Here is a 15,946-nt window from a genome sequence, read left to right on the forward strand (position 1 = left end):
GATATATGGGAGAATTTTCCAGCACACACCAGTGACCTGTCGAGTCTCGTTTGGCCTCTGTTCCCTGAGCCATTGAGATTCGAGTCCAGCGCCTCTCCTTCGGGCTGCATGACCAATGTGGCTGGTTATTGGGAAAAAGGCTGACAGCAAAGGTCATGCAAGATTGAAAAGCCGAAGGTGAAAACTGCACCTTGGTATATCTTTCATGAGGTGGTTGGTTGTGTTGTAAATCACATGACTTGTAGGTCGCTGATTCTTCTCCATATTTCAAGCTGAACTGTAATCCCTGACCTGTACCCAAGAGCAAGGACAAATGTATGGTCCAGCAACAGCATTTGTATGCAGCCACTGTGCTATACAGACTTGGTGTCAAGTGAACCACACAGGCCTACGCGACCTTGTCAGTAAAATAATGAAATTTTACGGGGGGTTTTAAGGTCTCCCACAAGGGATATGAGTCTTTAAAGAGAGAATTTCTCATATATAAAACAATCCATACTTTATTTTTATTTTGCAAGAATGGAATTACAAAGGTAATGACCAATACTTGAGTGAAGGCAGAACAATACTTGGTATACAATATACACTTACTGACAAAAGTCTTTAGGAACAACAAATAATAACATGACTTCTAGTTGATTATTTGGTATCAAGCGGCTTATATGAAAGGCAAAGGCCTCTAGATTATGCTTATTTTACCAAACTAAAATATGATCATGCCTTGATTTATAATTATTTGATTAGGACAGTAAGGTCTGACTTTGCTTAGACAAAAGTCTTGTCACTTAACAGAAATAATGTATAATGTATAGAATATAAAGTCATTAGTGCAGTGGAAAAATAATTAATATTGTGTCCCATGAGCTTGGATGACTGCATCCATACATCTCTGCAATGACTCATTAATAAAGTCATCTGGAATGACAAAGAAAGCGTTCTTGCAGGACTCCCAGAGTTCATCAAGGTTCCTAGGATTCATCTTTAATGCCTCCTTCATCTTACCCCGTACTTGCTCAATAACGTTTATGTCTGGTGACTGGGCTGGACAATCCTGGACTATTTTGACCTTCTTTGCTTTCAGGAACTTTGATGTGGAGGCTGAAGTATGAGAAGGAGCGCTATCCTGCTGAAGAATTTGCCCTCTCCTGTTGTTTGTAATGGGCAGCACAAATGCCTTGATAGCTCAGGCTGTTGATGTTGCCATCCCCTCTGCAGATCTCTCGCATGCCCCCATACTGAATGTAATCCCAAACCATGATTTTTTTCTTCACCAAACTTGACTGATTTCTGTGAGATGGGGGGGGTGTGTCGCAGTTCCTTTTCACGCTTACCAGCTGACAGCTTACCTCCGTATGAAAAGGATTCTGGCTGCAACCAGTTTGTTCCGTTAGCGCACTATGTACGTCGGCGGACTTGAGACGAATAGAGGAGTTGACCACGACGACGGGGTTCAAGTCCAGTGAAGAGCTGTTCCAGAAAGCAGGTAAGACAAAAACAGAATCCAAAAAATAAAACAAACAAGTAAATAGCAGGGTGAGAATGTGGTAAAATCTGAAAACGTGGTAAAAAAAAAATTCTTTTCTTCTTTTGGATTGCTTTTGACACGTGTTGGTTGGGTTTAGGGAAGTCGGTGGGCGGGTCAATCGATAAAATTGGTTGGGTTTTGGGAAGATGGAAGTCGATCGTTCGCTCAGTCAGTCAAAAACTCTGTCAAAAAGTCAGTCGACAGCGGCCTCTGGTGGGTTTACACGAGAATAGTAGGTGCGAATGGCACTCACGAGGGAAATTTGAGATTTCAAAAAGCGTAAACAGCGGCCTCTCGTGGATTCGCAAAAACAAAAACTGCAGAAAAACGTGCCGCTGGAATGTATTTCGTAGTCTCCTGAAAGGTCTGTAGAGGCGCGTTTTCAGAATGAGCCTGGGTTGTAATTTCGATAAGATATTTAATTTGTACACAAGTTACAAGAACTGAATACTAATACAGCACTCACTTTTTTTATATTAATAAAATATTTCTATATTAATAGTTACACCGTCTGTAGTACTTTTTCATAGATTTTTTTTTTCAGTGACCAAAACATTCAAAAAAATGTTTTTGTCTATATAATAAAAATAAATGAGGTCCAAATGACAATGGCTTCCACTGACTTTTTCTTTTAAATATAAGTAATATGATTACTAAAAACACTGCTATTGGACTTATAATCTCTTTAATGAAACATCTTCATTTGGAGACGTAAAGCCTTCCAGCAAACAGTATAAGACGGCCATTTGACTTTCAGCCCGACTTCATATACTCTTGTTCAACACATTAACGTACTCTGCAAAAGAGTCACTGTGAAGACATTGCAAAATCTGTAATTTCTAGACTCCTATCATGTGATCACATCAATCATTTATCAGGGAAAGTTATTAGAGGCAGTAAAAATCTCAACAAGCCATTTTAAAATTCTGTAGCTGCCACTAAATGAAAACAGCTATGTGGAGCAACATGGCTGACAATCCAATTCAAAGTGAGCACCAGAATAGTAGAAAGGTGATTAAGGAGACTTTGCACATGACATGGACGTTGGTGCCAGACAGACTACTCTGAGGACTTTAGAAAAAGAGATTTTCACACATTTTCACACCAAAAAAAGAGAAAACATCCAGTCAGTGGTATCCAGGGGTTAAAGTTAAATAGCTAGAATGGTACGAGCTGTTGGAAAGGCAACAGCAACTGAAATAACAAGTCACTGCAACCAAGGATACCAAAAAAGAACAACTCTGAATGCACAACATGTCAAACCTTGAAGCTAACAGGCATGATTTGTACACATAATGCATGAGCATCTCAAAATGGACAATAAATACGCTATACACAAAATGCACTCTTGCAATCATAAACTGGTGGAATGTTTGCCACAGAATAAAACTAGATTAGACAGGCTTGAATTGTTGTTACCTTGACTCAGGTTCTTAAAAAGCCAGCCTTTATATGCATATATAAATAAGATAAAATATAGTTTCGAAATAGAAAATATATTACATTTTAACATTTATATTGGTGATTGTATTTCAGCGTCAAGAAAATACATTTTCAGCATTACAATGTGAACGTTTGAATGCATTCATCAAAAGTGTGTTGCTTTAGACATTTTAGATATCAAATAAATATTTAGTTGGAATTTAAAGGTTTTTATTGACAATAACCAGGTAAACATATTCAAATGTTTTTAAATATATCTGACATGCTTTCCAGGCTATAACAGGACATTCAGCATGTAACCCTTAATGGAGCTGCCAAATATCACCTGTATTCTGGTCTGTGTCTCGCGGTTAGCTCTGAATTTCATTTTTTAAGTGCAGAAAGTAAATTATTCTTGCTGCTCTTTTTTTCTTATTACAAGTTGCTTGTAATGATCAATCTACCAGTTATTTAGTGCAATAACACATCCTTAAGTAAATCGGGTTTAAATGGCAAGAGTTCCTTTGGGAACAAAAGTAATACTGTTATTTATGTCCAACTGCTAATAGCCATACCTTATTTTTACCTCCACATTAGAGTTTTTTTGTGTTTTGATTCAGATTTTGTAAAAATTGATGCATATTGCCAATAATAATGAAAAACATTCAAAAAATGAACAAAATCGTTAAATTTTACATAGTTTGGCTGCTTTTGAAACATTTGATGGAAGCAAATTTTAAAATGAAAATGTAGTTTAATATTTCTTGCAAAAATAAAGGACAACATATGTTTACAGTTAACATTAACAAGGTCATAGTCAGATATATTTAAAATAAACAAGATTAAGCCAGTAAATCTAGAAAATAGTATAGTGTTACTTTTGAACCACACATGTGTAACTTTTGTCCATAATGACAAAATATCACCTGATACTGATAGACCACACCTATGGGCTAGTAACCACAGCGAAAATATATTTCTGTCTAATACATTCTCTTTAAAAAAAATTGGTTTTTATGAAAAATGGTACTTGCATCCTGGCTCTCCTCTATTTACATAAACATTTTAAACTGAATTTTAAAAATTAAAAAGTAATTTTTATTATATTTTGAATATATTTGACAGTATTTTTTTACCGTACGAGTATAATGTTTTTAGTGTCATTGAACTATTTCTTTGCAAAACACTATGTACTTCATTTGATTACCTAAATGGACTGACAGGCCCACTAAATACAAATCGATTGACATCCTTACTAAATACACACAGAAAAGGCAGCGAAAGAGAAACTTCAATGACAGCAGCACAGCAGCACCAACATTCATTTGGCTCCTTGATTGCAGCCAATCAATGCTTTCGCCCCATGAGCTCGAGGATGTGGCGTCTTTGAAGAGCATCGATTTAACAGTAGGAGGGCCTGATCAATTGTCCATCCTGACATACCACCGCTGTGCCAATCAAGAGAAGCTTCTCAACTATTTCATGCCTATTTCTTCTGCTGAAAGGACATAGCGGGAACTATTCATTAAAAGCATCCACCTTGGTATAGATATGAAGCATTAGAGTGCCTTTGCTTTATTAATGCTCCATCAACCTCAAACAAGTGAATGACAAGCTGAACTATTTCATTTTTAGTTTCAGCTTCATGAAGAAGAAAAATGGCTAAAAACCGAAGATGTACAAACACATCTAACCCCAGGTCAAGGTCTTAATAAAAGGACACTCAATCTTTCCATCAACTTTCTCGCTGTTCCTCGTTCTCTCTCCTGACCCAGAATGTCAGTGGTATTTCTGCTTAAACCTCAACAAAAGATACAGCAGGAAATGAATGCATTAACCGTGAAACCTATCAGTGGAAAGCAGAAACGGCTGACGCAATATAAGAACGTTACTTGCGGCAAGGATCATGCTCTCAGCATTTCAGCCCCTGTCAAAGTGCCTTAGACAAACTGCGTGTCAGGCTTTATTGGAAGACAGTGACAGCATGACAAGCTGAAGATGGATCTGCTACCAAATAAGAAACAAATACTGATTAAAATGCAGAGATTAAATTAACTCAGCCAAGCAATTTGGGACCACTAATGATGACCAATAATGAACAGCATGTTGTGGCGGATGACGAGCGATAAGTGTGCTTATTTCTTTTTGAAGTTTGCACTTTTTTCAGCATGATAAGCTGCACATTACAATGCACACAGTGGTGATTTAAAAAGTCTTATAGAGTAAAATAATAGCTTTTCTATTTCAATATAATAAAAACATTATCTTATTATACAGTATTTATGGAGTACAGATCTCTGTAGGTGTCCAAAAATGCTTTTAAAATAAAAAAATGGTCTCATTTAAACATTTAAATGGTACCAAAATTCATGCTAGGGCTAAGTGTAGTTTTATTTTAACATATTAAAACCATTGTTATTATAAGGTTGAAATGAATTTTAAGCATCTATATTCTGTGTCAAATGATCATTCAGTAATCAGAAATCCAGGTGTGAATTTACAAAATTAGAATAGCTGTTTCCCAGTGATGGGTTGCTCCTGGATAGGCATCCGCTGCATAAAACAAATGCTGGATAAGTTGGTGGTTCATTCCACTGTGGCGACCCCAGATTAATAAAGGGACTAAGCCGAAAAGAAAATGAATGAATGAATAATAGCTTCATGACAATCATGTTTATGACAGATTTATGACAAGTTATGTAGTCTTGATCATTTCAAGTTGTCATGGCAAAGACAAAAACAGGTTATGATGTATTTTGTTGTGTCAAGATGACAAAGACATCTCAATCAATGTTACCTTTGCATTTAAAATGATGTAACTTATTGACACTTATTGGCAGTTGTCATAAGCATGCATAAAATCTAATTCATATTCAGTAGATGTCATAAAGGTGACATCACAGTCTTATGAACACCCTCTTCAAGTAAAGTGCTATGATAAATTCATATGCAATGATTTACTGCACAAGAAACATTGATTATTATTATCATTATTATTATTAGGGGTGGCACAGCAGCTCAGTGGTTAGCACTGTTGCCTCACAGCAAGAAGGTTGCTGGTTCGAGTTAAAATGGATTTTAAACTATTTTAAACTACTTTTATTCTAGCCGAAATAAAACGAATAATATGTTCTCCAGTTTTATAGATAAAATTCTTTCAAACAAACTAATTATTTAAATAAATGCAACAAGATTGTCAATACTTAGTAAATGCATTACTAACATTAACTAATGGGACATTATTTTAAAGTGCTACCAAATGTTCTTTTAATGAGGGCAATTAATAAAGGCCATTTACTGATTAGTTTCAGGCTGTTACCATAGAGAAATACCATAGAGTAGCAGAAGTTCATATAAGATACATAACTAATTCAATTTACAGTAATTTGCTTTGAATATTTAATGCAAAAGTGGAAATGTAATTTATGAAATATGTTCATAATCAACACTGAAGTCCGCAAAAACATCATACGGGATCACAGTGATTATTAAAAACAACTCTAATTATACATGCAAAATCTCAAAATAGTGCTGTAGAAAATTGTAAATCAATTGTAGCTCAAAGGAATTTTGATTTCTCGTTTCACAAGGTGCTGGATAAAACTAATATATGTGATGCATGCATGAGAAGCAAACCAATAACACTACAGGAGATCAGATCTACATTTCAGAATCATAATTCTGTCATATTGATTCACGACAGCAAGTGTGCCAAGCTTACCTTTGCAGGAATCTCCACTTCATCTCCTTTCACAGTAATGAAGCCCACTGGAGAAGAAATCAAACAGAAAGCATTAGTCTAAACAATTAGGGCTCCAACATTAAGCTGTTTAAAGTGCTGGCAAAACTGTGAAACACTGGCTAAAAAGCCATGATTTTCAAATGTAAATGTGATGTGTCGCCCCTTTAAGATCTAGAAGAGGAAGTTAAAAGCCAGATGATTAGAGGGGAATCTCTTCCCTTTTAATCTATACAAGCCATTAGGGACTTCAGTCTACACCACATGTATTTTGCACAAGTTTTTCATTAGAGCAGAAGAAGCTTCTCTCAAATTACATTTCCATTGATCCCAAAAAGAAAGTCGCATTGCGAGGGGCCTGGAAGAAAATCGATATCGAGCGCCAAAACGGCAGTTGCAGGGATGACTTTTTTGTGCCAGTGAAATTATTGGAAGCGAGCTTCAGCTTCTGAGAATACGTCAGGTTTCTGGCCATTAGGCTGTCCTTGGATCAGTTCATAATTGCTCCTTTTACTTATCCGCTCCTCGGGTGACATTATCAGAGCAAAGCCATGAAGGTGCGCATTACAACTCCGGATTAACTCACATGAAGGTTAAAAGGCGTTTGCATCTTGCTAGCTCAGAAATCCATTTGCAACCTGTGAAATCTTCTTTTATAGTACACTGTAATGAGTCTGGCAGCATGGTGGCTCAGTGGTTAGCACTGTCGCCTCACAGCAAGAAGGTCGCTGGTTTAAATCCTGGCTAGGCCAGATCTGTGTGGAGTTTGCATGTTCTCCCGGTGTTTGTGTGGGTTTCCTCCAGGTGATCCAGTTTCCCCCACAGTCCAAAGACATGCACTAAAGGTGAATTAGATAAAGTAAATTGGCCGTAGTGTATTAGTGTGTGTGAATGAGCATCTGCTGCATAAAACATATGTGGCAATATGTTTACACTGTGGTAAACTCTGAAATAGAGACTAAAGCCCTGCTCACACCGTGAGATTTCAGCCACGATTTTGTCATCTGAGACAAATTTGGGAAATCCTAAAAGATTCCTGAAATCCTAGGCAAAAATCTGTGATCTTTGATCATTGGTTTGACATGTTCACTGACAGCCGCTTTATGCCCAGTTTGATCAGATTTGTCCAATGAAGTTCTGGCAGTGTCAGAAGAGTTCAGACACTTTCCTGCAGTGTGACAACAACTGCGATGAGTGTCAATCCAAGAACCAATAGGAGCTCAGAACTTGATGAAACAATCCATGCGACAATTCAAATGACCACGGGGAAATGTCAAAACTGTTTTTTTCCTCCTGGTTTTATTACTGAGAAACGCCGCGTGCAAAATTGCCGCTACAGATCACAGCAATCATTTCAGAACACAGGAAAGTGAAAGTGTCACAGGTGGATGATGTCAAACTACGGGGGGGTGGGGGAGGTTGTTTTCTGTCATGCTTGGTGTGTCTTTATTGTCGTTCAGTCTGACTTTATGACAGCTACAATCGTTCATGATTAAAAAAAGAAATTAATAAAAAAAGAAAAAAATTGCACAGCGTGAGCAGCCTTAAGCCGAAGGAAAATGAGTGAATGAATGTAATGCGTCTGAGGCTTACACCTCTGGACCAATAGTTATTTATATTCTTTTTATATTTATATATACCCCTTGCTAGTATCTTGTAACTAAATTATTTATGGAGTACAGATCTCTGTAGGTGCCTAAAAATGTTTTTAAAACAAAACTGTTGAGAAACCTGCAGAAAAATCCAACCATTATGAATTAGGCTTCATACAAACATTTAAATGGTACCAAAATTCAAAAGTTAAAGGCAAAAAATACTTTTCTCGGCCCTTCTAGGTTATGCTGACTTTATATCACATATGCATAAATGATGCTCTAATGCTGGAAATTTCCGCTGGCTGCGAAAACATCTTAAACTCATTAGACAGTGATGACAACTAAAATCTAAAAGTTGAAGATGACTGGTAAACACAGCCTTGGAGAAAAGTGAAAAGAAATCTAGAGTCGCTGACATTAAAACTCCCAGTTAACTTTGAAATGAGAAAACACTGAGCAAAATCACAAATGAGAGGAACCAAAAGGTCATGTGTAAATGTAACAGGACTATGTGAGCTCATTAGACCTAAACATAACGAGAGGCTCTGAGGATCTAATTAATCATGGGCGCTTGAAAATAATGATGCTGAAAACATTACATGAATAAGAATGTATAGATGCATGTTTGTCTTTTTTATTTGTTATTGTCACAGCTTTACTAGCAGACAGGTTCAAGGAGTACAGTGCTTCAGCCTGCTGGACCACTGAAAAATCCCAATTAATCCAGTTAATCAGTTTAATTGGATGCTTAATATAAATATACACAGCCTAAAAAAACACAGCAATTAAAAAATGCACTCTAATTCATTCATTAATTTTCTTTTTGGCTTAGTCTCTTTATTAACCCGGGGTCGCCACAGCGGAATGAACCGCCAACTTATCCAGCAGGTTTTTACGCAGCGGATGCCCTTCCAGCCGCAACCCATCTCTGGGAAACATCCACACACACTCATTCACAAACATATACTACGGACAATTTAGCTTACCCAATTCACCTGTACCGCATGTCTTTGGACTGTGGGGAAAACCAGAGCACCCGGAGGAAACCCTCGCGAACGCAGGGAGATCATGCAGACTCCACACAGAAATGCCAGAGATGCAAGTGATGCATACAATAATAAAAGAAAAGGGATAAAAGAAAAGTAAGGAACCCAATGCAGCCTAATGTAGTTATATGCAGTCACATATCAACACCTGTCCATCTGTAATCAGAGTCCCCGGTAACCGGACAAATTATAGGGTCGCACCGTTATTTGTGGGTCATTTGCATCGCGCTGCATTGTATTTTCATTGTCTCTCACAATGAACATTACATATATATTCTATATGATGTAAAAGTAGTCAAAACAAATGACAACAACACAGTGTTGCTTTTTTTAACAACAGCCCCTACCGTAATACACCTAAAACACGGATTGCCGTAAATCTCGTCAATGCCAGGGAAGCGTTTTCTCTTGTTAACTGCTGGAAAAGAGTTAAGCTAAAACATTTATCAATTATAGCACACCATAATACCAGCCATACATGTAAAGCACAAATAATGTCCTTCAATTCGCTCACGACCATCATCCTTAACAAATCTCTATCATTGTAAGCTGCTTTCTTTTCTGTCTGTTCCACTGCTTCATTTGTTAGATGTTTGCTACAACTTTCTATTGCAGGCTGAAGCATGTCATACACACAAAACGCCCATTTCACACCACAGGATGTCTAATCCAATCTTTGCATTGACTTCACATGTAAATCACTCATTTTTCATCCATATCTGCTTACTGCACAGGCTGCAAAACAATCCCCCCTCCCCACCTTCCATGTAATGTAATGACTGCAAGGGCACAGGTGAGACGTAATATTTCGAGATACACTTAAATACGTCATGTGCAAATTGAAATAAATATAATTTGATTATAAAGAGTGGAGAACTTGAGACTGATTCCTGTGACGCTCCAGGGACAAGACGAGTCTTTGCTGAGGCCAGCTTCCAGCCTCCGCCACTGAGACTGCAGGTCTGCACAAGACGTTTGGCCAACGGAGAAATTAAAATGGTCGTGCCCAACTGAGCCTGGTTTCTCTCAAGGTTTTTTTTCTTCACTTTTGCCAATTAGTGAAGTTTTTTTCCCTCTCCGCTGTCGCCACTGGCTTGCATGGTTCGGGATCTGTAGAGCTGCGCATCGTTGGATTTGCTCTTCAGTGTTTGGACTCTCAGTAGTGATTTTTAAACCACACTGAACTGAGCTAAACTGAACTGAACTTAAACACTAAAAACTGAACTACACTGTTCCAATTTACTATGACCTGTTATGTGAAGCTGCTTTGACACAATCTACATTGTAAAAGCGCTATACAAATAAAGGTGAATTGAATTGAATGGTTTGGAATTTGATGTTTTATTGGATTTTTTTGCGATTATTTTACGTTTAAATTAAGAATTTGTAGGATGACTTTTTGTTTATTTTGCGCTGGATTCAGAGGGTCTGCACAGTATCTAAAATTATACTTTATTTATAGATCTTTATAGGTCTATGGTTCTGCATACAATTCCTTATCCTGCAGGAGTTTATGGCCGTTTCACTTTACTTCAGGATGCATCAATGCCGTTCTGTATGTCTATAGACCATTTCAATGTGGTCATGTCATTGACCCATGAATATTTCCTGCATGTTATCAAACAATTTCATAACTGTAATATAAGGCAATTCAATCATAACTTCATGTTAAAACAGCTATCTTAACTTTATTTATTAATATGTGGCTCTTTTTGGATTCTCTGAAGCGATAAAAACTTAAAAATGTGAAACAGAAATAAAGGTGGGACCATTGTTTTTGTTTACATACCTCAAAATGGTCTATTGGAGACATTCGTAGATATTCCTAGCAAATCTGACAAATATTGGAGACATAATCGTTACATAAACACTAAAACACTAAATCGCACTTCAGCAGCGTTTATTTGAGAATGTGCAAAAAGTTTTGTGTATGAACAGAGGAAATCAGTGCGCAGGCATAGATTCATATGCTCGCATTACATGAACGCAATCTCGACTTGTAATACTGCGTTCAGGATATTTGTCCTTGAAATAACGTCATACAGTAGGTAGTTGGAGGATCTGCGTATAAAAGGGCTGCCACCACAGCTGGCTAAAATCCTAGAGAAAACACTGAGGTATACAATTTTTTTTTAAAGTAATGTCAAACACTTTAAAAACAATGGTTTTGCTCACTTTTTAAAATAAGACCAACTATAAAAACTTTTAAAACAATGGGTTTGCTCACTTTTTAAAACAACGTCAATTATAACTGCATTTAAATCAACAGATTTACTCATTTTTTGAAAGTAAATTCAAGTAATCACTTAAAAAACAACAGGTTTGCTCATTTTTAGAAATAAAAATCAACAAAAGACTTTAAAAACAATGGGTTTGCTCACTGTTTTAAGTAGCCAACTGATCGCCTTTAACAGTTCAATACCCGATTTATTATTATTATTATTTTTCCCTGTATAATAAGGTACATGCGCAATTCAGGCAATATCTGCTAAATGTCAATAAATGTCACGTTGTCCGGAGTTAAAGTTTTTAAAATATAAATTTCTAGAGCAGAGATCAAAGTGCCATAATGCAAATCGAAAGTGTAAATAAACAAACAGACATTAATAAATCACACGCTATGGGAGTTTCTGTTAAAATACACATAAAACTGCAGCTTTTTTAGGTCTCCTACAAAAATATTTAACTAAATTCTACTCTACCCAAGCTACAGTATCAATCTTGAATAGTATATTACTTCATGTTCCAATTACGGTCGTTATTTTTATCTGTTGACATACATGACTCTGTTCCAATGTTTGTGGTCAGTAAGTAAATAATCAATGCTCCTTTTCATAAACTGAACCAGTTTTTCAAATTTTCGAGATTCAAAGGGATAGTTCGCTCAAAAATGAAAATTGACATCATTTACTCATTCTCCACTTGATCCAAACCTGTTTTCTGTTTATCACAAAAAATATATATTGAATTGAAAAATTGACTTTCACAGTATTTTTTAAACTATGTAAATTTAGAACCACTTAAGTATAAGTAAATGATGAGGATTTTTATTTTTTTTATTTTTGAGTAAAAAGAGAAATGGATGTTGCTGCAATAGGAAAAAGCCAGTGTGGGTCTTATTTTCATTTATATTAAATTACTTGTGCTTCAAAGCTTGCAGACAGAACTGCAAGAAATGCGGTCACTTTATCTTGTGTTCTGATGTCTGATGTTTGGTAAAACAATCTTGTGAGGCAATTCTGCAAGGTAATTATATCAAATCATTTTGATGACTGAATTTGGCGCAGGCATTTCAGAATGAAACAACATTTGAGATGAGATCAACCCACTAGTGAGTCCAGTTATCCACTCGCATAATTATTGTTGAGGGTAGCCAGTAAGGTTATTCTTTCACATAAGACTTTTATACACTTACATCATATGTGTATGCCTTCTTATCATTGTAAAAAAAATAAATAAATAAACTGAATCCAAAATTTCAAGCACATTGATGGAATTTATGCACATTATAGCATATATGCAAAGACTCGAAATATCCATAAAATCGGTGCATAGAAACACAGAATAAACTTCAAAAATTGAATATGTTGGATATTTTATAATATACAGTGGTCAGCATAATTAAATACACCCATTTTGAAAATGAATATTTTTGAAAATATTTCTCAGTGAATAGGCAATGTATTTTGGTGCATTTAAACAAAAACAGTTTTATTAAACAGATATATTTATTAAAATAATATTTTATCACCAAATATATTTAAAAATTGAAAGACAATACAATTAAATTCAAGCAAAATATTACAAAATAAATTACGAGCTACAAAATTTCAACTAAATTTATCATTTTTTTTTTCTTCTCTTGATTTTTTCTCTTCATTAAATGTAATTTTTAATATTTTTTCTATAACATATAAATTTTAGTGTACTAGTTTTTAGACCATTATCGTAAGTTTTTTGTTAGACAAGCTCCAGATTTGGCTTCAGTACTGACTAATCAATGTATATGCACAAATATAATATTGTACAGCTTCATATTAAAATATGAATTAAAAAGATAGATTTGTGAGGGGTACTTATATATGCTGAGCACTGTATTTTATTAAGATGTTTAAACGAACTTTCCATTCAATGACTCCTGAATTTTTTTTAATAATAAAAAATGCTAATGGACTTTTCACATTTCTGGGTTTCTCAGTAGCAAAAGTCGTCATAGTTGGGCAAACATAGCACGGTGAATGGGAGAGTACAACAAATAATTTTTTACAATATTTGCTGAAATAATAAAAGAAAAACAATGGATTTATCAAGACTTTCAGAAAAAGGACTGATAACAGCATCCAGAAGAGAGAACAACGTCTAATTTACTGTCCTGTCCATAAACACTGTATTTCGAATGCATTTCATATGTATTCAAATGTACAGTATGTATTGATATAATAAATATGTAAATACCTATTTTTTTTATCTATATATTAAAAACTGACAAGGATTTAAGATGCTGATGACCGTTAAACTGTCTGGTTTAGTTCAGCTGGCAAATCTGACCTCCAAAGACAACGTTGAATAGTTAGGACAGCTGAGCGAATCACTGGTACAACCCTCCCTACTCTCCAAGAACTGTAGTTATTCAGAGCTAGCTGAAGGGCTGCCAAAATCTGGACCCCTCACACCCAGCACACTGCCTCTTTGAACTGTTACCTTCTGGTCGAGTGCTCCAGAGCACTGTGCACCAGAACAGCCCATAACAGAAACAGTTTTTTTCCTTCAGGCACTTCTACCTCATGAACACTTGATGATAATAATGGTGAAACAAACATCACTACTTGCACTATTTATACACATATATTTAACAACACACTTTATATGGCAATTTGCACATAACAGCTGCACATATAACGTTGTATATAGTAATATACCTGTACATTAGGCTTGGGAGGTAAAACGTTAATATGGTATACCGCTGGATCTAAAAATATCAATGGTATCAGTTTATATAATACCGTTATACGTCATAAAAAACAATGCAGTTATATAGAAGGCAAGTATTAAATATTATTTATTTAATGCCTAACAATGTGTATGCGTGATTGTCATCATGGGACAGTGTGGAGGAGAGAGAGAGAGGTGAGGTAAGATAGCGAGTCGCACATCAAGTGACCTGGTCTCGAAAAAGAACACAGCCTCTACAGTTTGGCAATATTTCGGGTTTCAACCAAACAAGAAGGGAGACGTGGTGAATACGAACTAAAAGGTCTGCATTCCTGCTGCTGTACTGCAGGAGCCGCGGGACCCGACCAGGTTTCTTGCGGTGCGGGAATACATTTCAGAATAAAGCACGGGAACGGTCGGTAACTCTGGTGTAATTTGAACGGGAGTGGGCGTCTAACAATATAGCTCCCGAGTGTTTGTGTGTGTATGTGGGTAAATGAGAGAGAGCGTGGTGCTGTGTGTCTATGTATGTGTGTGTTTATACAGACAGCTTGTTTTATGCTGTCTGGCTCTGTATCATCTAGCTAGGTGGTTTTTAGTTTTGCTCTTCTATTCACGAACACATCACCCCAGGTGACCGCGAACCTAAGGTTGCATATATGGTAATAAGTTTCTGAATGGTTTAGGCACAAGCCAACAGTTTGGTGATGCTGTCTGCGCCTTACCTCATATTTTTTTTTGCATTATGCATGGTAATACCGTATACCGAGGTTTGACAGTATCAAAATTTGGATACCGCCCAAGCCTACTGTACATACACTTGTCAATTTGTATATTTGTATTCACTGCTTAATTCTATTTTTAAAATATATTTATTATGTTTTTTTTGTCATGTCTATGTAATTCTGTTGACTGTAAAAGCCACAAAAACAAATCCCTCGTATGTGTGAACATACCTGGCAATAAAGCTCTTTCTGATTCTGATTCTAAACGTCTTGTGAAAGGAGTGCAAAGGACAACCTCTTAAGAACTAAATTAAAATATTAGAATGACTCAAATGTGTTCTCATGTAACACTGAATACTGGAGCGAAGGCTGCTAAAATTAGCTTTCCTCTCATAGGAATAAATTGTGTCTTTAAATATATTTAATATAAATAATTTATTTTAAATTGCAATATTACTTCACAATAATAATGTTTTTTTTAAGGACACCTAAAAAAAAATTGTTACCAAACATTTATTAACGCTGTCCCCCTGACCCTATTGAGCTGTAGGGCTTGCTTCCAAATGCCCACACAATACATTTAATCCAGTCCCATATTTTCTACCCATCAAGAGCAGCCTTAAACCAACACAATTAGGCAGACCAGCACAAACTAACCAACTAACCATCCAAGATTCTACTAAAGGTGTGACTGTTCACCAACCCCAGTCACACACCCGCATTCATATGCTAAACAACTCCCAAAACCCACTTCCAATTGCTGAAAATGATTTCCATTTCTTACCATATGTAAGCCATTAATAATAAATAACCCATGGGTGGAGGGATTTGCTCTGCCCTGAACGTTATTCCTGTTCTTTTCCCCACTGTGACCGAATCATAAAGGGCCGTGGCATTTTCAGCATATCAGTGGCAAGGATGAGCCGAGGCCACAGACGATATATACAAGTCTGCTGCTGCTG

General features: G+C 36.2%; 1 protein-coding gene across 1 annotated transcript in view; it reads right to left on the minus strand.

Moving 5' to 3' along the window:
* b3glcta (beta 3-glucosyltransferase a) overlaps positions 1-15,946 on the minus strand; it is a 161,180-nt gene that overhangs the window by 115,222 nt on the left and 30,012 nt on the right. Inside the window, exon 2 of the mRNA XM_056474024.1 lies at positions 6,669-6,715. Coding sequence (XP_056329999.1) covers positions 6,669-6,715 — 47 coding nt within the window. The remainder of the gene's footprint in view (positions 1-6,668; positions 6,716-15,946) is intronic.

Source organism: Danio aesculapii, chromosome 15, assembly GCF_903798145.1.
Source record: "Danio aesculapii chromosome 15, fDanAes4.1, whole genome shotgun sequence".
NCBI lineage: Eukaryota > Metazoa > Chordata > Actinopteri > Cypriniformes > Danionidae > Danio > Danio aesculapii.